The following is a 20,683-nucleotide window of genomic DNA, read 5'->3' as shown; positions in this document are numbered from 1 at the left end:
TTAATGTTTTGAAAGGTTTTTATCAATATGGTCAAATGTGTGTACTTTAAACGTTATATAGCCCGGTAGTCCAGTGGTTAGCACGTCGGCTTCACAGTGCAGAGGTACCGGGTTCGATTCCAGCTCCGGCCTCCCTGTGTGGAGTTAGCATGTTCTCCCCGGGCCTGCGTGGGTTTTCTCCGGGTGCTCCGGTTTCCTCCCACATTCCAAAAACATGCATGTAGGCTGACTGGACGCTCTAAATTGTCCCTAGGTGTGAGTGTGAATGCGAATGGTTGTTCGTCTCTGTGTGCCCTGCGATTGGCTGGCAACCGATTCAGGGTGTCCCCCGCCTACTGCCCGGAGACAGCTGGGATAGGCTCCAGCACCCCCCGCGACCCTAGTGAGGATCAAGCGGTTCAGAAAATGGATGGATGGATGGATAGCGTTTATATATATATATACACACACACTGTATATACACATACACCGTGTTCATGGAGTCTTGCAGCTTCTTCGGTCTTGAAATGTATTTTTCTCTTGTCAGAACAAGAACTCTCTTGATTTGGAATCAGAACCAAGCACAAAGCGCATCGGTGGAGTTTTCATTCTTTGAGGATTTTCGCATGTGCCGGTGTGCAGCCGACTAACGACCCGTCCTCGGTAAGCGAATCTTCTCACTCCCTTTAAAATCAGTCGGCGGGATGTGCAGTTTTTGATGTTGCAAAAGCACAAATTGACTCGCCTAGAGTCCTTGCAGAAGATTGAAACATGCAAAGTACGTTTAGAAGTAATTGAAAGCAAACCTACATGGTGCCACAGCCACGGAGAGTGCTTTTTAAAATATAGTAAAGGTGACAATAATAATACGTTTAATGAATTGATTACTTTTGCATCCACCTCACATCAGCGCAGAGCTCAGAATCCGTGTACCTGCACCATGACCAAATTTAACCAAAATCACTTGATTTAGTCGACTCTTCGCCACCAAAATGTTTGATGCACCGGGGTCATGTCAGCTTGCGGTCTGCCACATTCCCAAACACGCTCCACTGGCAGCGCACTGACACAAAAATCAACATGTGCCGATTTTTACGTCCGAGCGCACGTACGCCGTCTACGAAATAGAGCCCAAGGAATGTGTTATTGTAAATCGGTGACACTTTACATCTGATTACCTGCTCTAAATGGAAGCTGGTGAGAGAATTCCTGACTCAAATCTTAATTATTTCACTTGTCTGCATCACGTCTGAGTTGTAAGCCTCTAATATGAGTCACGGGGGAGGTGACGTGATGTCAGCAGTGATTCTTGTTAATTGTTGAATCCTAACCAATTAAAGCTATTCAGATTTTGCCTTTGGAGTTTCGTGGTTCAAACGTGGACGTCGTCTGCAGTGTAGTCATCCCTTTTTGTCTGGCCGCACACAAAGATTGAATCAGCATAAAGCAGAAAAATGGATCGTGCCTCTTGATGAGGTGGCAGCTGCACACACACACACCACACACTTGCCTGCCCTTAAAAGCAGCTTGCCGTGTGAGCAAATGAGAGAGAGCTCCCAGATTTTCCCATCATTCCTCCCTGTAATCCCCCCAGACCTCCTTCTGAGGGCTGAATTTGCACGATCGCACTCCTCGGTGGGTCAAGCACACGCACAGAAACACATGCGAACAGAAACACATGCGCGCTTGCAGGCTTGACAGTTTGTTTTGTAGAAAAAAAAATGTCAAGCTCATTCTTGAAATTTCTTTTTAAGTACACGTTCTTCCGAATGTGTACTTAATTTATTTTTATTTCTTTTTTTATTGAATTATCTGTTTGTTCTAAGAGTTCATGCTATGACGCTAACAAAACGCACACTCTGCCAACTGAGCCACAGCCGCTGTGCTCTGTTACATTTACTTTTGTAATTTTAGGGATAAGTTATACTTCACATCAGTAGTTTTCATGCGGCATACATTTTGCTCTCACTTGAATATTTTCAAGAAGAAATGCGATTTTGAATGGGTTGCATTAAGCTACATTCTGTCCTCTACTTTAATTAGAATCTATTCTTGCTTGCATGATGTATTTGCTTTGTGACTTGTGTCACTTGTGCTCTTTTTTCCCCAATCCAATGTACCCACTCCAGGCATTTAACTCCATTTCATCTCACCAATCAAACGGAGCCTGGCAGTCACACACAGCGTCTCTGCGACTCCCGCACAGAAATCAAAGTTTTCAGAATGACGCATTTATGTAAAGCTGGGCAGAAACAATGGAGGGAACAATGGCGTGCGACTCACAGTCAGAAAAAGGCAGAACAGCTGGCCACATATTCTACATGTGTATCTAATCGACTAAGAAATAGAACAGGTATGTCATACGCTGTCATCTGTGTCTGCTTAAAAATGTCCATATTGTAGCCTACAAGAGAGTGTGTGTGTGTGTGTGTGTGTGTGTGTGTGTGTGTGGTGGGTAGACTGACGTGATTAACCAGAGCTAGTGGAGTCAAAAATGTCTTCCCCGACTTGGATGCAATGGAATTTAGATGCTGCGCTTTGTTATACTTAAGGTTAAGTAGTCCTTTCAGAGATACACACAAATGTGCATATACACACACACACACACACACACACACACGTGCGCACACGAGGACCCTCAACCTCTTCTGCAGGTGCGCCCACAAGGATGCATTACACTGTTGATTCATGATTTAAAAAAAAAAAATCAGTGTAATACCCAATTCCAATTTTAACCGAATCAAGGCAATTGTTTGAATATGATGCTGAGATGCACTTACAGCATTTTCAGATTTTACTCATCTGAAGTGGACTCGGATGCTTTGCTCATGACATTTTCTTCAGACATGCATGTGACTCAATAACCTTTAATGCAACTATTTCAACCCTGTCTGGGACTTTGTTTTTGTTCTTCAGTCAGCCGTTTCATTTTAACCCGCGACTTGCGCTTTTGCTCCTTCGGCTATGTTTTCCGAATTCTTTTGTGTAAAGTGGACTTTCTGAAAGGATCATCAAAAAAATGGAATATGTGTGAATACTATCATGTACATGATGTCACTTCTTGAAGCCCGTTTCAGTGAAGTAGGATGCACATGTTGTTTGGTCTCATGTGGCTACCTTAAGGCATTTTGTGTTGATCACTAATGGTTTTAGAAACAGATGGTAGTTGTATCAAGCGAAGGAATTGGTTATTTACTCCTAGGGGGCATTTGCTATTTGAGCCTCGTTTCAAATGTTGCTATTGACCTGATGGCACATTGTTCCTCCCATCACAGCACATTTGATCACGTAAAACTTGAATGAGGATTCCAAAAGGGGAGAAACAGAACAGATAATGATCCAAAACGTATGACCCAAAAAGTACAAGAAAGGACCAAAGAACCAGGAAAAGGCAAGAACAAACCAAAAGCGGGTGCAAATGACAAGGAATGAGAACAACGTAACTTACGTGTCAACTTAAAGGACAAGAAAATCCAGTACATGAAGAACAGAAACCGAGGATGCGGTACCGTATATAACAAAAATACTATGAACTAACTTGACAAAAATGCCTTTACAGCAGCTCCTATATTTTGTTCCTTTCATAACTTTGCCGCAGTGAATTGGGAATTTCCCATTTATGTCGAGAAAATGAACCACTTGGAGAGTGTGAGCAAACCTAATAATCAGCCAGCCAGTTGTCAACACGGCATGGCGTTTAAAAGCAGAAGTTACTCATGCGGGAAACGTCGACACTCCCGTCTGAGACTGAAACACAAAGCAAAAAAAGGCACAGGATCAAGACACAAACTCATCTCAACTGGTCCGTGACACGAAAAAGGTTGGGGGACCACTGATCTACGGTACCTCCGTTAATTTGAAGTCAGTCATTTGCACTGCACAATCTTTTAAAAAAATAGGACATGTGAATGGATTCAAGTATTTATTTCAAGGGAACGAGTGACAAGTGTCTCGTTGTTGCAAAGATACAATTAACATCTACCAGCTGTTACGATTCACACAACATAATTCTAGCTTTGTGTCCACGTGACATTATGGTTTCATATCCCTGTCACGTCCCGTGGTTGCCAGCAGAGGGCGGGCTTTCTGCCCGCCGTTTACACACCTGTCACCCATTAAGGAGTAATTGCGCAGCCTTTATTTGGACGCTCTGGCAGTCTACTCACTGCCGGAGAATTCCACGCCGTGCCAAAATTTCTCTCGCCCAATTCCTACTTGCATTTATTCATTGCCTCTTAGCCTTGTGCTGTATTTACGCGTCGTTGTTTCCTCTTGCGAGTGAAACTTATATTCATTATTCTAATCTGACCCTCCTTGCCATCTTTTTCCGCAAGCGTTTTCTGTTGTCCTTTTATTTTATCCCTGGTCCCTATTTTGACCAGCGCTTTTTGTTATTCTCCCTGTCGGGTTATTTTGTGTTCGTTATTAAAGACTCCTTTTGTTATATGACAAGATCTCTTTTTGTGTCTGCTATTTCGGGGATCCACTTCCTTATTTTGTTGTGCACGGAGCGATCATTCTATCGCTTCGGGCACAACGTGACAATCCCGCACTACGAGTGAAAATTGAACCCACATAAAGAGTGGGAATAAAAAGCAACACTGCGAATTGGGACCATTTGTTTTGATGTGGAAACATAATTACCGTGCATCCGCATTAAAACAGCAAAATATGTACTGCTCTCACTTGACTTCCAGTTGACCTTGATTCAGCTGCACAAACACATTTCGCCCCACAGACAGCAGACTCTGTCATCAAATATTTCAGGCAAGGTGATCAAAGGCAAACTAAACACAGTTGTCAGATCGAGAAAAACAAGTGGCACCGTCCTATTTGTGTGTGTGTGTGTGTGTGTGTGTGAAAAGCATATAAAGTGGATGCCAGCCAGGGGCCGTTTATTGCGCCAAGTTATTCAATCTGGGTTTCTTGACCTACACCCGTGGAACAGGAAGTGGTCACTCGGGTACCCTATTTGAACACACCCAGCAGCTGTGTACATACAGTACACGCGTACACAAACACACACACACGCACGCACTCACGAGACGGGGAGGAAATAAACACACGGAGCCCAACCGTGCTGCTCACACGCACATTCTCCCCATAATGAGGAAGTGTTGTTTTCTCATTTGATGTGACTCACGCAAACGGAGCCTTTTTTTTTTAAATGGTGTCACAAAACCTCAAGCATAACACGCATACATGCGCATGCAAATACTCACACGCCAATTAGTCATTTTCTTTCTTCTTGGACACTCACTCCCGCGATTCTTTTTGCCACACTTGCACGCATGCAGTAAACGTGTCAACTCAGATGAGCAAATGCAGCCGAAAGCCATCGACGAAAACAGAGGTTAGCTTGGTTTTGACTCGCTTTTTTGAAGTCGGACGGGGGTGGAGGGGAGCTACATTCTGACATTCGTCTCTACAAAGATCATGATATTCGATTTTGATTGGGACTGTCAAATATTAGCCAATAAAGTAATAATATAGTAATAAAGTAATAAAGTATTTTAACAAGGCCTGTCACATCATGTTCAATTTTATAAGAAGCTATAAAAGTTAGGCCCCCATCCTATTGTTGTCTTTGCTTTGGTGTTATCCTGTTAAATCATCCTCCTTTATAAAAGTCCAAAATCATCTGTTGCGTTTAAATGTATCTACCCGGCAGATTGAGATGAGATGTTATTATTTCGTGCAACCACTGGATGAAATAAAATGGAATCAATTCTACACACCAATTGTTTTTCAGCGCACGCTCCCAAAAAGCCAAGAAGCACAATTGGTAGCTGTGTGAAAGCATCTCTTTGCTCAACGCAATGAAAACATGTCGGTGAATGATCTTCGCGCGTTACACGCTGCTGGCCTGCCAATCGCGTGTGCGGACGCACCGGCGGCTGCAGTTCAGCTTTTATTGTCGCGTACTTGACTGCAGACGTGGAAAAAGGACAGAGACCGAGAATTCGCAGAGTCTGCGGGAGGAGAGAGAGCAGCTTGAAAAGGCGGCAGAGCTACAGCCGGCGATACGCAACAGCCAGCTGTTACATTTCCCCGATGTAATCTTGAATTTAAAATTAATTTTGAGACAGACAACACTTGTTTAATTTTAGAACATCTTTAGGCATTCAGTGACTTTAGAGCAGATAGATCCCATGTTGTCGATCCGTTCGGTGCTTGGCTGATCAGTAATGTCCTGATGTTGTGTATTCGTACAATAGATGTTCCACTGCGTCAATAGAATGCCCCACAATTAAGGCATGCCGCCAGTGTGTTTGAATAAGGTGGAAGAAGGATGCAGGAAAAGACAGAAGGTTGAGCCACAAAATGAAACCTTGGAAAATGGAACGAAAACTAAGAACAATCAAGCAAAACATCCGAAAAAAAAAATTGCGAGGAAACACGCGGTTTGTTGTACTCTTCTGGCAGTCAATTGAAGTAAATATTCTCCTGAAATATTTGTTGTTACACTGAATAATGTAAGGATGCCATTCACCGGACGGTCTCAAACCAAAGGCAGAATTAGTGACTTGTCCTTCTCGCTAGTGGGCAGTTTGGCTGTTTTGCCAGCAAAACGCAACCGCTGGCACTACAGCTGCGGCGCGCTCGTACAGACTTGCGGCAGATGGCAAGAGAGAGAAACCCTGAACTACTTGACAAAGTGCGTGGAAAAACTCAGTTAAAACAGTGGTGGCTGCACCCGAAAACTCAAGTCTGTCTACGGCAGGCATGTCCAAAGTCCGGCCCGGGGCCCAAATCCGGCCCGCGGTCGAATTTCATCCGGCCCTCGGCCCCCGTCATAAAATCAGTGCCGTCTGGCCCGCAGGTTGGGCGCAATGGAACACGTGTTGCATTGACTGAGGTCTCGTAGACTGGTGAGTGATGTTTAATGGAGTACTGCTTCCCTCTAGTGGCTAAATGAGTAATAGCATTCACTAAATGAGTAATAGCATTTAGACACTAGAGGGCATCACTCACGAGTTAACAAGACATCACTCCGTGTTTATATTAACTGATATGTCATATTTCAATTGATCCTTGCAGTTGTGGATATGTGTATTGCTTGTTCATTTCCCCGTTATTCGAGTGAAAGGTTTTGTGACTATTGAAAAGTCATGGTGATACATTTTATGTTTCAAATCAATCAATTTGCACTCAGGAGACTTCTGTTTAAGAAAAAGTCAAGTGAATAAGCAGTTGCATGTGATATACCTGTTTCAAATGAACCAAAAGAAATTCTTAAGATTGTTGAAATTAAAATAAAAATGGAAATGTGAAACAGACTGGCTTACTAAAATTTGTTGAACAATATTGTTGTTCAATGTAAAGAATGTCAGCCAAGGTCGGCCCCCCGACATTTTACCACATAAAATCTGGCCCCCTTGGCAAAAAGTTTGGACACCCCTGGTCTACGGGGACCATCCCTGACCTTTAACCTCAGACTGACATCACTGAAGTCACATTACACGCAAACATCAATACCGATTATATGTCCACCTTGCGTGTTTTGTGCGTGGAAGCTTTGAGCGTGTACGATATAAGCATCTGTCCATAATGCGCCGATGAGGTTGTGCGATCACGGTTTGGCATGTGTTCGTGCGCCGCCACCGGAATGTGTTTTACAGTGTAGAACGAAAAGCAGTCTGCGTGTGATTTTCATGTAATAGCCTTGTAATCCCGCTCTCACTAAGGTGCCCCTAATGATGGCTGTCCCTCCCTTGCAGCTCGACTGGCGCGCACGCGATCGCACACGTAGCACAGGGCTAGCTATTCGGCGCAGGCAGGAAGGAGAATATACCCGGCAGCCAAGTTGGGAGTGTACAAAATGACGCACGTGCACCTTAAAGTGTGACGCATGGCTTTAAAAAGCTCCACATATGCGGAGAATTACCGGCCTGTTCAGTAAACCACGCGAAGAGAATGAGAAGTCATATAGCGCATCGTGTTTCACCGCATGATCGGGATTCCCCTCAAATCCAAGCAGCAGATGTTGACATGGTCAAGTCCATATGCTCTAATGACACGAGTAAGACGCGACGTCGTGCTGTGCCATGTGTGATCTGTCATGATAGATGAAGGAAAATTTTTGCAACCAACTCAGTCAAGTTTTTTTTTAATTGTTATTTTTACAGCATTGTATAAAACAATGAGCAACACTCAAGACCAATCGACAATATTGACCTCTCCGACAGTTAGCGCAGGGTCGCCATTATAAGGAGACCCTCTTTTCCGTATTACGCACGCCGGTGTAAGAAACAATTGTTACATTCTGGCATGAAGAATATATAGTGTGTGACTGATCCATTATGAACACTTTTAAACACCATTTTTCCCTGTTGCATTGGCGTGCAAGTGGCCCTGTTTGGATCTCCTTCATATCTAGCTCACCACACACACACGCGACAGGGAGTGGTGTGCGTGTGTATGTACAACTAAGCTCTTGTTCGTCATAGGGTGTCCCTGAACGCCGTCATCCCGCGTCGTTATGGCCATGCCGGAATTTTGCCATCCCATAAGCCCTCCCACACACCATAATTAAAGTCACCCGGGCAACGGGAGAAAGAATGCTCAGTATTCTTGTTGTTGTGGTAACTGCGTGGAGTGCGAGAGTGGGGAGGTGCTGGTCGTAGGTGTTGGTTAATGATGGAGACAATGAGGCCTCACTCTGCCACCTCATGCAGCGTGCTAATGAAAACGATAAAACAAGCACGTGTGCGTGCGTGTGTGTGTGTGTGTGTGTGTGTGATAGTGTGATTCCATAACTTTTGTGTGATTCGGGCCATTGTACAATTGTGTCAAAAAGACCCAATTATGTACATCAATGGAAGATACAACTGATACTACCCCTACACAATTACAACCACCCAACTCCTCGCCTCAATTGTCTGCTGGTTGTTTTAAGCGTACACAGTCACATAACTGTGATGGCAACGTGCAAAAAAAGAATAGTTTCATGTTTAGCATATTTTATCTAGATTGTGTTTTTGACAAAAAAAAAAGTGTACCTGTACTGTATGTTTTTATGCAACTCAATGTGGAGTGGAATGGGGGTGTGGATTGAGGACCGTTTGCTCATTCAGTTGCTTGTTCTAGGCGAAACTGTAGCCAACCCTTTTATTTTCGCAATAGTCCTCAATAATGCCACGGGTGAGATGGAGCCTTTCCCAGCAGAAACCCCACGTAAACGAAGGAAGTCGAGATTCGAACTCACGACTTTTGGGGCAGACCTGACACCACGTTTGAACCTGTAACCAATATTGTGAATTCAATAATTATTAAATGCTGCAATACATCAAATGTTGGGACGTACTTCCCTCTGCTGTTTATCCAGAACTACTGCAACGCATCGGGCTGAACAATGTATAGAGAATTGTACTTTATTGAGCATCCCACCCGCTAAATTCATAACAATTACACATTTTATCAGATAATTTGACTATAGATGCGCAATAGTGTTGTATTTAATGTATGATGACGAAACTATAATAATAAATATAAAATATCGCATTAGATGTCTCATTTTGAAATAATGAAGATTGTTTAAATGTCTATGAACCCGTTTCGTGAGACTTTATATTATGGCTGTGTGTGTGTGTGTGCGTGTGTACGACTGTGCGTGCGTGCGCGCGCGAACGTGAGACAACGTATAGGCGGATGGATATGTACCAGAGCTAAGAGTAAAAAGTCTCTAACTTCCCGTAATTTACGTAATTTGAGCAGTAGGGACTTCCACTTCACTCGGGCTAAATTTGTAGGTTACCTGCACAGCGAAAATGTTGTTTTCTTACGGCTTCGCTGTCCATTGTCTGAGCGCAAAACGATTGCTAAAAGTATTACGTGTGTGTGTGTTTCGTGCTGCACAGATATTCATATTGTCGTCTCCACGCATAGCGGACTTAATTTGGGCGCGTTCAGAAATACAATAATACAGAAGCGGATTGCGGACATACCAGGGGAAAAGAACACGAAACTGTTCATGTAAAAACATGAAAATTATTATATAAAAAGCACGGGTACGTGCTTCCGATTGCAATGGCACTAAAAACTGGATTTGTTGGGCTTGTCACGAAATCGCGGTGTCCCAGAAGATTTCCTCATACATGGAGCAAAAACATAAGTGGATTTTGACGTTGCCCGTTGTTGACCCGTTTTTACGTGATAATGTCACGTTTTTACATGACAATTTTCACGCTTTTACATGACTGATGTTTCGTGGGTTTTTTTCTTGGTTTGGTAACAATATGCTTCCGCACAATAATATTTAACAAAAAAAAATCTCACACTACCCAAACACACAAGCACACACACAGACTATCTCCCTTTTCACCGAAAAGCTGATTTTTTTCTGTGAGGGGTAAAATTTTGTTTTTGGTCAAAACAGCCATCCATCCATTATCTGATCAACTTATCATCCTAAGGGTCGCGGGGCATGCTGGAGCCTCTCCCAGACGTCTTCGGGCAGTAGGCAGGTGACACCCTGACACCCTGACACCCTCCACCCAATCGCAGGGCACACATAAACAAACATTTTAGAGTGTTGAATTAACCTGCCGTGCATGTTCTTGGAATATGGGAGGAAAGAGGTTATAAATGTTTTTCCAGACATTCTAAAAATTATTGAGATATGCAGTCATAGTAGAGGGCTTTATTCATGCACTCTTATTTTAAGCATAAATAGTTTTCTTTGGGTTGCAACATAACATTTACCTCTCTCTCTCTCTCTCTCTCTCTCTCTCTCTCTCTCTCTCTCTCTCTCTCTCTCGCACACACACACACACACACACACACACACACACTAATGCAAATCAAATACATTTATTTTCTTTTTTTAAAAAGCCTTGTTTCGTTTTGGGGTGGGCGGTAGCTCTTTGGTGAGCGTAAATGTTATTGGTTGCTTTACCGTACAATAACTTGTACTTATAATTTAAAATACGAACGTTGCGAAACTACTTTTCGCCTCGGATGCACACTAACGTCTGCGTCCCAACAGCTTTGTGACGTCATCCTCTCAGTCCGGCATCCTGTTCCGTTTCGTAGCTGTGACTGATAGCCTCCGCCGTCGTCGTTATTTCCCGAAAGATGGCCGCAGGTCCCCTTTCGGTTTCTTCAACCGCATCGACTACCAACGATGGCATCCTCATTGGGGACAAAGTTTACTCTGAAGTTTACCTTACGATCGACAACTCTCTTATCCCTGAGGACAGGCTCTCTCCGACGCCGTCAATGCTCGACGGCCTCGACCTCCACACCGAGACCGACCTTCGCATACTGGGATGTGAGCTGATTCAGTCGGCGGGCATCCTTCTCCGTTTGCCTCAGGTTAATGGCCTCAAGTCGCTTGAAAGCCAGATCGCGTTTCTGAGATCCATGGTAGTTGGCAAACAAATGGGCGACGGCCTGTTAGCTGTTAGCTGCTAGCTTGCTCTGTCGCTGGCGTGGTGAAGTCAAAATGGCGTCGGCCCATTGTGCTCTTTCCACGGAAGACTTTAAAATAAACCTATTTTATGTTTTCAACAGGTGGCGATGGCAACGGGACAGGTGCTTTTTCATCGTTTCTTTTATTCCAAGTCCTTCGTCAAGCATAGTTTTGAGGTAAGTTTCCAGGCTGTTGGTGCGGTCTCATGCTAGCGTGTCGTTGGTGGAACGTTGGCGGGCGCCATGTTGGGCACTTTCAAACGCTGCTTAATCCTCCCTTATCTGTTCCAATACTTCCCACAACCTCCTTAACAAACGACCACTATCAAATACTAGCTTTTAAAATCCACGGCACCGTTGTGCCGTTTTTGTCTTTGAATCTATTTGTGGTGTTTTTGTCTCGATTTCTACGACCTCTTTCTTGCAACCTTGTGCTTCATTTTGTATTTAGATTGTTGCAATGGCATGTATTAACTTGGCCTCCAAGATTGAAGAAGCACCCAGGCGAATACGAGACGTCATCAATGTTTTTCATCACCTCAAGCAGATTCGAGTGAAAAAGTAAGTATCTGCGCTTTTGACACATTCCTCTTGTTGAAAATCTCTCTCTCCTGGTTGGAACATGTTTCAGTCTAGGGCTGGACGATTACGGGGAAAATAATGATTACTGTGATTGAGACCGATATTACACTTACTCAAACTATTATTCATTGATTTCAAATTTTGTATTTAACTTTAAAAAATTCAACTAAACCAAACTATTATTATAGCCTCTGGTCCATTCACTGAACACCGTCTTCTTTTTGTCAAGTACAAAATGACTTCAATCAATGCATATAAAAAAAAGCTTGGAATAAGCGCTACCCATATCTCTTATTTAGCAGTCATTATTTTGCCATGGAAATTCTACTGCAAGCATTATTTTTGCTGGTTACACAGTAAGTTAGCAGTGAATTGGTTATTTTAATGTGAGTCTGCCATGTTACGGTTTAACTGGCTTCCACAATGGTTGAACTTTTTTCAGTTCTAACCCCAACCTCTTTGTAAAGTAAGTTTTCCCTCTTATTAGTACCCCCCACACACACACACACACACACACCTTTTCTTACTGCAACCATCACCTTTTATTAGTGTGGGGCTCGAATCATTTGGCTAATTATTTGTGTGTTTCACAAGTTTTATAGAACATTTTCAACAACGTTAGTACTAGCGTTGTTTTTAAAATGAAGAATGTTTTGTCTTTACATATACAATGTGCATAGGGTAATTATTGTTGATACATGTGTAATTTTACAGTAAGCCTCCCAACTGGGGTGTCGTTAAACAGCTTAAAGCACGCTCAGGGATGGCAGAATCACATAAACGCTTGCTATGGTAGCAGTATGGTGCATTCAGGGTACTTGTGACAACATGAGAAACTTGTAATGTCATTCTGCACATTCATGTTTTCTTTTTACTGGAAAGTTTAAAAAACGAGAAGCCAAAATCGAAATCGGATTTAAATTTTGATTGATCGTCCAGCCCTATTTCAGTTACTTTTCATGAGGTAGTATTGTGATTTTTTTTTTGTGCAAGTCAAAAGTGCCCTTCTGTTTATCTTTGTATTCTAAAACAATGTTTAAACCTATCACTTTTCCCCTCACAAGTGTACATTTGCAGATGTAACACTTATGTTTTGACTGCCACTTAAATTTGTGTCTCACAAACACCGAAGAGCCTCATAGCACCACTGCTTTGGCAGTGTGAGCATTTAGTTGTGATTAGAAGTGTGTTCATGGCAGCACTATAAGACCTCGGCATTAACTTGGCTTCTTTTTTCCCTTGCAACCAACTAACAGCGACCAGCTACATTTACCAAAGCCTGGGTGATGTGGAATGGTACGTAAGATGAAGCAGTCGGCATGACAACCATGATCCAAGGGGGCCTATCTCCTCGCCCAGGCCCCTTCCTGTGGGAGACGCCCGTGGTCTGCGCCACCTCGGGGCACTGGGATCGGGGATGACAGGTTGGCCGGAGGTCCTTGGCCCCCTGGGCACCTTGAAGACTCCTGTGGTTCAGTCTTAAGCTTTGAGTATCTGTCCGTCAATCTGCAGACTGCTGGGTAACGTAGTTCTCTCTTGACTACTGCTTACCATGCATTTTGATTGTGATTAGTGCAAAAGCCCATTCACTCGCTGTCGCCTGCGACTATTTTCGAAATGTCACCATGTTCGTTGCCAAAAATGAGCCAAGTTTTTTGTGGTGTAGGTACGAACGTAACTTTGATTACATACCTACGTTTGTGTTGTTAGCATTGTTGTTTGTGGTCACTTTTTATGTAGAATTGTACCGTTGACCTAAGCATGGGAGTTCTAGAAATGACGCTCAGTCGAGGATCTATACTATTAGTATGCTTCACTTGAAGTTGGAATCCCACAGTCTGAAGTGGTACGTGCACTGATACACTTGTCGTTTTGGAACTCGATAGTTTGATTTTGAATTAACCCTTCTCGAACATTCCAATGGCATTGCTAAAATCATTTTCTAATGTGTCTCACCCCATGTCTGTTAATTTGGCTCGTTTGGTTAACCTCCGGATTTAATGTTAACGTTACGCGACCGAAGCATCTTGACGTGTCTTAAGAGTCAGTCATTGACTGAGAATCCAGTCACTTTTTGTAAGAAAATCTTTTTCAACCTTGGAAAATGCGTTAATCCGAAGTACTTTCGTTTTCTCGCATATGCCCCCCTGTCGCTGCTCGGTCCAAAGTGGCCCACGCCCAGAGTGGTTGGGCACCACTGTTATGTGTCCTACCTAAATATTTTCTTATCCTTTTGCCCATTAGAAGCGAGATTCATCCAATCTAGAGACGATTTTAAGATGTTTGATGTCATAAGGAACGCGTGGTTTTAGATGTGTGCAACGACCATGGATGATATTTCAATGGTATGACAGGCTGTGACTGAGTTTGACAGCGACAGATCCTCTAGACTTACAGAACCACAGGAGTCCTCAAACCCCAGCAGACAGTGAGGCATGCAGTCAATAAATCTGCTGAGTTGGTTGGAATAGAAAAAAGAACATTAGAGTACATTGAAAACAGAAGGGTTCTTTCATTTTTGGGGGGTTTTGAGGTTTTCAAAGGAAGGGAACGATCTTTTATTTTGATTCCATTGTAAAATAGGACTCCAAGTTCATTGATTCTTGATCAGAACTACATAAACACCAAAAATCAAGTCATCAAAGCTGAGCGGCGTATACTCAAGGAGCTGGGCTTCTGTGTGCATGTCAAGCATCCGCACAAGGTGAGGTTGCACCCTACACAGGAGTTGTCAACTTACCAGTCTAGTTTTGCAGTCATCCCTCCATCTATAACAAATTGCGAACCTTTTTTTTTCTTGTTCAGATAATTGTCATGTACTTGCAAGTCCTGGAGTGTGAAAAGAACCAGACGCTGGTCCAGACTGCCTGGTAAGTTTCGTCTTTTGTTTTCCACCTCACCTTCCGTTACTTCCTCTCTTGTGTCAAGAGACAAGTTTCAGCAGACAGACACAGACCTGGGCTAAAGATGAACCTTTGAAATGCTTAAAAGGCCACCCGATTATGTCCTGGGACATCATTAAAGCTTGATTGGGTGAAAAGCTCTATCTTCCAGCCGTGCTAATTAAGCATCCTCGTAAAACTGTTTGCCCGGCTTTACCCTCATTTGATGCAGTTCACGTATTGCTGCGCTTTGTATTAGTGCACCCATGTGACGTCTCTCACACGCGTGCCCTTATGTGACCTTGCTGTAAATTGTTAATGGTGTCAGGGGGCGTGATTTAACTTTGTCCTTTCTCTCTACTCTTTGATTAAAGGGTAGTCCGTGCTGGTAAGTCACATAAAGAACCTCTGAACTCTGCCTCCTCCAACCACATGACCTCAGGAAGCCTCCCCCCTTTGGCTGGCAGCCAGTCCCAATGCTGAGACTCGTTGCTGGGGGTGCTCGGGCCTTTCCCAACAGCCTACATCGTCTTATTTTCTCTTGGCTCTTCACAAGGATTTGTATTTTTTTATGAATTTATTTTTTTGTGCCAAGGCTTTCAGGATCACATTGTTCATTTTTTTTACCACTTTCTAGTTTACTTTTAAGCATTGACCACAATTACTTTTTTGGAGCAGGTAAAAATTGAACAATATTAGTGTGTCGTGTCCCCAACTGACGTGTTGTCCAGACATGTCTGTTTTGCAGGCGGATCCAGTTCTCAGGTTTTGCCTCCCAGGACCCTTCTTGCTCGACATCAGACACAATTCAAGTTGGCATGTTGTCTTGCTGGCATAGTTTTTTTTTTCATGCTGAGCCATTAAAGTATCTTGTGGCTCATTCAATGATCCGAAACCCCAGAGCCTGCGAAATAACGGCGTTAATTAAATGAGTAAACCACACGTTGAATGTACACTGGAGAAGCATTGCAAAGAATTTTTTTTCTTTGTAGTTTTGCCTGGCCAAGCATTCAAATGTTGTGGGGGGTTGGTTTTCAGGTTCTTTGAGTTGCTTTTTACCATGTGGATCCTCTTAGACTCCCTCTTTTTTGTTTTCAACTTTTTTTTTCTTGCTTGCCTCCCAATGACATTGATTACTCATGTTCTTGCCCAATATACATCCCATTTTTGAATGTCACCACATTTAGTTTATCCTTTGAAAAATTAAACGTGCAGGCGTTTTTTTTTTGCACAGCAATTTCACTCAACCAAGGCAGCAATCCTTAGACCATAGTCTGGTGGATAATACTTGTCTTGTTGGATAATACGTTACAGTGACAGTTTGGCCTCGTAAGCTTGCACACTGCTGGCTTCCTCAAAACGGGCTGGCTTCTGTGCATGTCAACCGTAAATGCTTTTTTGCATCATGTCCCTTCAGATCTTTAAATCTGAACGTGCCAACTGTGGTGTAGGTGCCCCCCCCCCTCCTCCCATCTCAATGTGTGCATGTTCCCCATGGCATGTCATCATCACCTCGACTGCTCATGGCAGGGTGTAGTGTCGGGCTGGCAGGCCTTCAGACGGAAGTTGTGACAAACGATACTCCCGAGGATACCCAGAGAGAAATGGACAAAGTTAAACTTAACCATACTACAAAAGCCTTACTTACATCCCATCTAGTGGGGGATTGTTAGCTTTACTTCAGCTCCTGCTGTACAATGGTACCTCAAATTTGACTTTCTGAACAGTTCCCATAAAGATACGTAATATATAGAAACATTTATTCCCAAGTGAACACCATTAAACCTTTAAGTGTACGAGCAACAACTCGTACAATTCGAATAAGAGGTCAAAGGGTCTGATAGGGACATTTTGGAGAAAAATACAATCGCGTCATTGGCAATTGGCATGAAAATCTCAATGTTTTCGTCATCTTTATCCACAGTCGATGCTTGTCACAATAGCCAAATCAAATGCCGCCGTTCACAAAAAAACGACCTTTGCAAGCAAATGTACAAAATAAAAGCCACAAAACAAGCAACCATACCTAACAACTTAACATAAAATATTTCAGATCAGTCGTCCATGACTGCTGATATTGAATATCATGACACCTGCCTACTTGTAGCTGGATTGAAGTACTTTCAATGAGTCTGCTGTAAGTGTTTTGATATTGACCTCGCGGTAAAGACTCAAAAACGGCCTGCACACACACAATCCCAGTTCCTTGTCACAAATCAGGAATTGGTCCCCGCTGATGTGAAATGACTACCCCAAATTTCCAATATTAAAAGCATATTTTACGCAGGCACCTGAACTCGCTTAATTTTGCTTCCCCTTTGAGGTACCACTGTAGTCCGCAGCAGTTTGTTTAATGCCGAGTCAATTTCCATCTTTGAAACAGTGAGGACCAAAGTGGCTTTGTTTAGAGAAGATGCTATGTTTTGGTTTGCTCTTCTTTGTCTTTCAAGGAATTACATGAATGACAGCTTGAGGACAAACGTGTTTGTACGGTTCCAAGCAGAGACCATTGCCTGTGCCTGCATATTCCTTGCTGCCCGAGCTCTACAGGTGAGAGAATTAAAAGGCACATTGTGCTTAAAAATTTACATGGCCCATCCCTGGTCCCAGCCTAGGAGGGAAAAAAATTTTCTCATCCTTACCCAGTTGACCAATCTGACTTCATTTTAATCAAGTGTTTAGCATGTCTATCAGAAAGAACAGTGTACACAAAGAAAAAAACACTCAATACATTAACTTATTTGTCCTGGCAGTTACAGCGTGTGTGATTGTTGAAAAAAGTACCCGTGGAATTTTGAAGTAGCTCCCATTTTCTCTCCCAGATCCCCCTGCCCTCCAAACCTCAGTGGTACATGCTGTTCGGAGCAAGCGATGACGACATTAAAGATGTCTGCATCACCACCCTTAAACTCTACACAAGGAAGAAGGTATAACCTTAAACACGGTATACTGTGACATTAAACGCAGACATTTACTCCACTGCATTGAACCACCAATAGCAGTGTTGAAGAAACGCGAGGCAGTGAAAGATTCAGCGGTCCAAAATGTGCATATTCGATGCGCAATCTGTTGACTGATGGCACGACTTGTTCCGCAGCCCAACTATGAGCAGCTGGAGAAGGAAGTGGACCGGAGGAAGATGTCCTTGGCCGAAGCGAAGCTAAAGGCCAAGGGCCTGAATCCAGACGGCACGCCAGCACTGACCAGTCTGGGGGGCTTCTCACCTGCTTCAAAACCCTCCTCCCCAAACGTGGTCAAAGTGGAAGAGAAGTCCCCCAACAGCCAAACGGTCAAAACTGTTAAGAAGGAGCCAGAGAGCCGCACGCAGATGACAAAAAGTCCCCACAACGGGTGAGAAATGCTGCCGTGACACATTATTGCTGTAACTTTAATTTGGGGGTGAACGGTGTGGCCAGGGGATATAAGAGTTGGGTGCTTGAGAGGGCTGCACAATGAAGTATATCGGGGGAAAAATATTATTGTGATAATGACCCGAGCAATATGCATATCGCAAAGATGTCCAATAATTAAAATCTGGAATTGTATGCTTTTCTGTCTTTGACCAATCAGATCACTGTACGATGCTTCCATAGATCAACAATGACGCATTTTAATAAATTGGATCGTGATTTTCTTAACCCTTTGTTTCTTTCCCCTCTTTGGGTCAGAATGAGGAAGGAGGCAAAGATCGGGAGGAATAGCCGGAGCGGCAGCCGTTCACGATCCAGAACGCGTTCCCGTTCCAGAACGCGTTCCCCTCGCAGGCAGTAAGTCAAATAAATACGTTGGTCACGTGCCACGGCAGCTATGTTGCTCACCTCCCTTTTCTTGCCATTCCTCTTCCAGTTACAACAGCCGGCGCAGTCGCTCTGGGACATACAGTTCTCGCTCACGCTCGCGATCCCACAGCCGGAGTCCCTCGCCTCGGAGACAACCGCCCTCGCCTCTCCTCCCTCACCTCAAATCCAAGGCAGCCCACCACAGCAACAGCGACTCCAAGACCGGCGGACGTCACAACAACAACAACGGCGGCGGTGGCCACCACAAGAGAAAACGCTCGCGTTCTCGGTCCCGCTCTCGCACGCCACTCAAAACCGAAAGAGAGCGGGACCGAGAGAGGGACAGGGACAGAGATCGCGGCGCCTTTGACACGTCCTCGAAGAAGCACAAACACGAGCGCAGCGCCGGACATCGAGGAGACAGGCGAGACGGGGAGAGGTCACGGTCGTATGACAGGGACAGAGAGCGCGAGCGTGCTCACAAGGGCAAACATCACAGCAGTAGCAGCGGACATTCGGGGCACGGAAGACACAGACGCTGACACTCGCTTCAGCACCGAGGCTTTACCAAAATGTAAATAATTTCAGGAGTGCACAAGACAGCGTTGACCTTTGGGATTCTTGCTTTGTTTTCCGGGTTTCCCCAAACGCATCTTTCATTTGACTCAAAAGACTTCTTTAACAGGAATGCTCATTTTCATACCTTTGTGGTAGCGGAGAGAAATTTGTTTTGTTGCCAGAAGCCGTCATCCGGTGTGTCACGTCCTCTGTTAATGTCGCACACCTGCTAACATTTAGCTTCGATGTGGACTGCGAGGACCCACCAACTGTGGCTTGGCGAAATGTCGCGTCACATAGCCTCACTTTACATCACGTACCCTGCCTGCCCGAGCTGATCGATTCAAGTAGCAAAGCATCTATTTACAGTGTAAAGTTGGATTGATGTCCACTGGTATAAATGTCAATGCTTTAATTTTTTAAAGCGATCTGCACAGTGGATAGCTTGGATGAAAATGTCAAAAGCATTGAGTAAAGCGCAGAATTTTACAGAGCTTGGATGAAAATGTCAAAAGCATTTAGTAAAGCGCAGAATTTTACAGGCGTGTCTTTTGTCTTTTTTTTTTTTTTTTAAAGACCAGTTATTCTTTACATATTGTGATGCAGACTTAATTTAAAGAACAAATTGGGGCTGTGAACTGGTGACACTGGTTTTAGTATACACAAATATTCATGTCTAATTTTTATTCAATAAATAAGTTGAAGCACTAAATTGTTTTTTTTTCCTCCACCAGCTCCCACTTTGAATAGACACTGCATGTACCACCAGTTTTAAGAGGCAAACCCCAGATTTGAGATGCGGATTTTAGTGTGCCTCGCAAAAACGCAATCACTGAAATGCACGCCAGGGGGTGCAATCGCTTCTCGTGTTTGGAGGTGAATTTCCGGCATCGCTAATTGTTTGGATCACAAAAATGCGCGACATGGTCAATTTGTCTCGCGTTTAACGAATGGTGCTGGATTTACAACCAACTCCATTAAAATGAGCCCACAATAGGCTGGAGCCGGTGATGGAGAAAAGAAAAAAAATGGTGTCAAGATATACCTGACTGGCTATTGTCTCATTTCAGTAGCATTATAAATTGTTGCATGCTTATTTGACATACTGGCATTTTCAGTTATCCTGTAAAGATAATCTTATCCTATGCAGTTGCTGCCCTGGTCTCCTGTGGTCAATGTGCTTCTCGAAGTGGTCGCATTTGCCTTGATAGGAGACAAACAGTAGTTTGACGGAGGACGGCATGTTCACAATTTGAGATGTGTTGTGCTCCATTTTGCATTTTCAAATGATTCAGGTTTTTGATTTGAGGACCGTGACCACACCGTGGGACACTGTTTTGATCAGAGAAGAAGACAACAGCAGCCTCAGTCCGTCACTGAGACAGACCCATGACAGCAGACGCTATCAAAAGCACTCTCCTTAGTTTGTAAGGTGTAGGCAGGGATTACATTTAGATTTTATATGCTCGTGTAAATGGTTTAAAACTTCCT

At 43.7% G+C, this 20,683-nt stretch overlaps 1 protein-coding gene and 1 long non-coding RNA gene across 4 annotated transcripts in view; both read left to right on the top strand.

Moving 5' to 3' along the window:
• The window catches only part of LOC127608865 (uncharacterized), a 55,726-nt gene extending 52,862 nt beyond the window's left edge, over nucleotides 1-2,864 (top strand). Inside the window, exons 13-14 of the long non-coding RNA XR_007964400.1 lie at nucleotides 527-642; nucleotides 2,109-2,864. This is a non-coding gene — a long non-coding RNA (uncharacterized LOC127608865). The remainder of the gene's footprint in view (nucleotides 1-526; nucleotides 643-2,108) is intronic.
• A 7,918-nt stretch (nucleotides 2,865-10,782) lies between these two features.
• ccnl1a (cyclin L1a) lies at nucleotides 10,783-19,904 on the top strand. Of its 3 annotated transcripts, XM_052078258.1 has the most exons (10): nucleotides 10,821-11,295; nucleotides 11,494-11,568; nucleotides 11,843-11,952; nucleotides 14,557-14,677; nucleotides 14,779-14,843; nucleotides 17,306-17,405; nucleotides 17,678-17,782; nucleotides 17,953-18,206; nucleotides 18,524-18,622; nucleotides 18,702-19,904. In XM_052078258.1, exons 1-10 carry the CDS (start codon nucleotides 11,056-11,058, stop codon nucleotides 19,174-19,176), a joined length of 1,644 nt encoding a protein of 547 aa, XP_051934218.1. In that variant the 5' UTR covers nucleotides 10,821-11,055; the 3' UTR covers nucleotides 19,177-19,904. The 3 variants fall into 3 exon arrangements, 2 of the variants coding, with proteins under 2 accessions (XP_051934219.1, XP_051934218.1); XR_007964392.1 differs by lacking the exons at nucleotides 17,953-18,206; nucleotides 18,524-18,622; nucleotides 18,702-19,904 and adding an exon at nucleotides 15,230-15,243 and having other exon boundaries at nucleotides 10,784-11,295; nucleotides 17,678-17,716; XM_052078259.1 differs by lacking the exons at nucleotides 17,306-17,405; nucleotides 17,678-17,782; nucleotides 17,953-18,206; nucleotides 18,524-18,622; nucleotides 18,702-19,904 and adding an exon at nucleotides 15,230-16,579 and having other exon boundaries at nucleotides 10,783-11,295.
• The last annotated feature ends 779 nt before the right edge of the window (nucleotides 19,905-20,683 follow it).

Source organism: Hippocampus zosterae, chromosome 10 (genome assembly GCF_025434085.1).
Source record: "Hippocampus zosterae strain Florida chromosome 10, ASM2543408v3, whole genome shotgun sequence".
Classification (NCBI taxonomy): domain Eukaryota; kingdom Metazoa; phylum Chordata; class Actinopteri; order Syngnathiformes; family Syngnathidae; genus Hippocampus; species Hippocampus zosterae.
Note: the sequence above shows the minus strand (reverse complement) of the source record. Positions and strands in the feature narration are given on the sequence as shown.

Excerpts from the sequence above, each read along its gene's own strand:
- ccnl1a (XM_052078258.1), top strand. The coding sequence starts at position 11,056 with ATGGCCGCAGGTCCCCTTTCGGTTTCTTCAACCGCATCGACTACCAAC. Across the intron at positions 11,296-11,493 it reads TCCTTCTCCGTTTGCCTCAG|GTGGCGATGGCAACGGGACA; the intron begins GTTAATGGCCTC and ends TGTTTTCAACAG. Across the intron at positions 17,783-17,952 it reads AACTCTACACAAGGAAGAAG|CCCAACTATGAGCAGCTGGA; the intron begins GTATAACCTTAA and ends CTTGTTCCGCAG.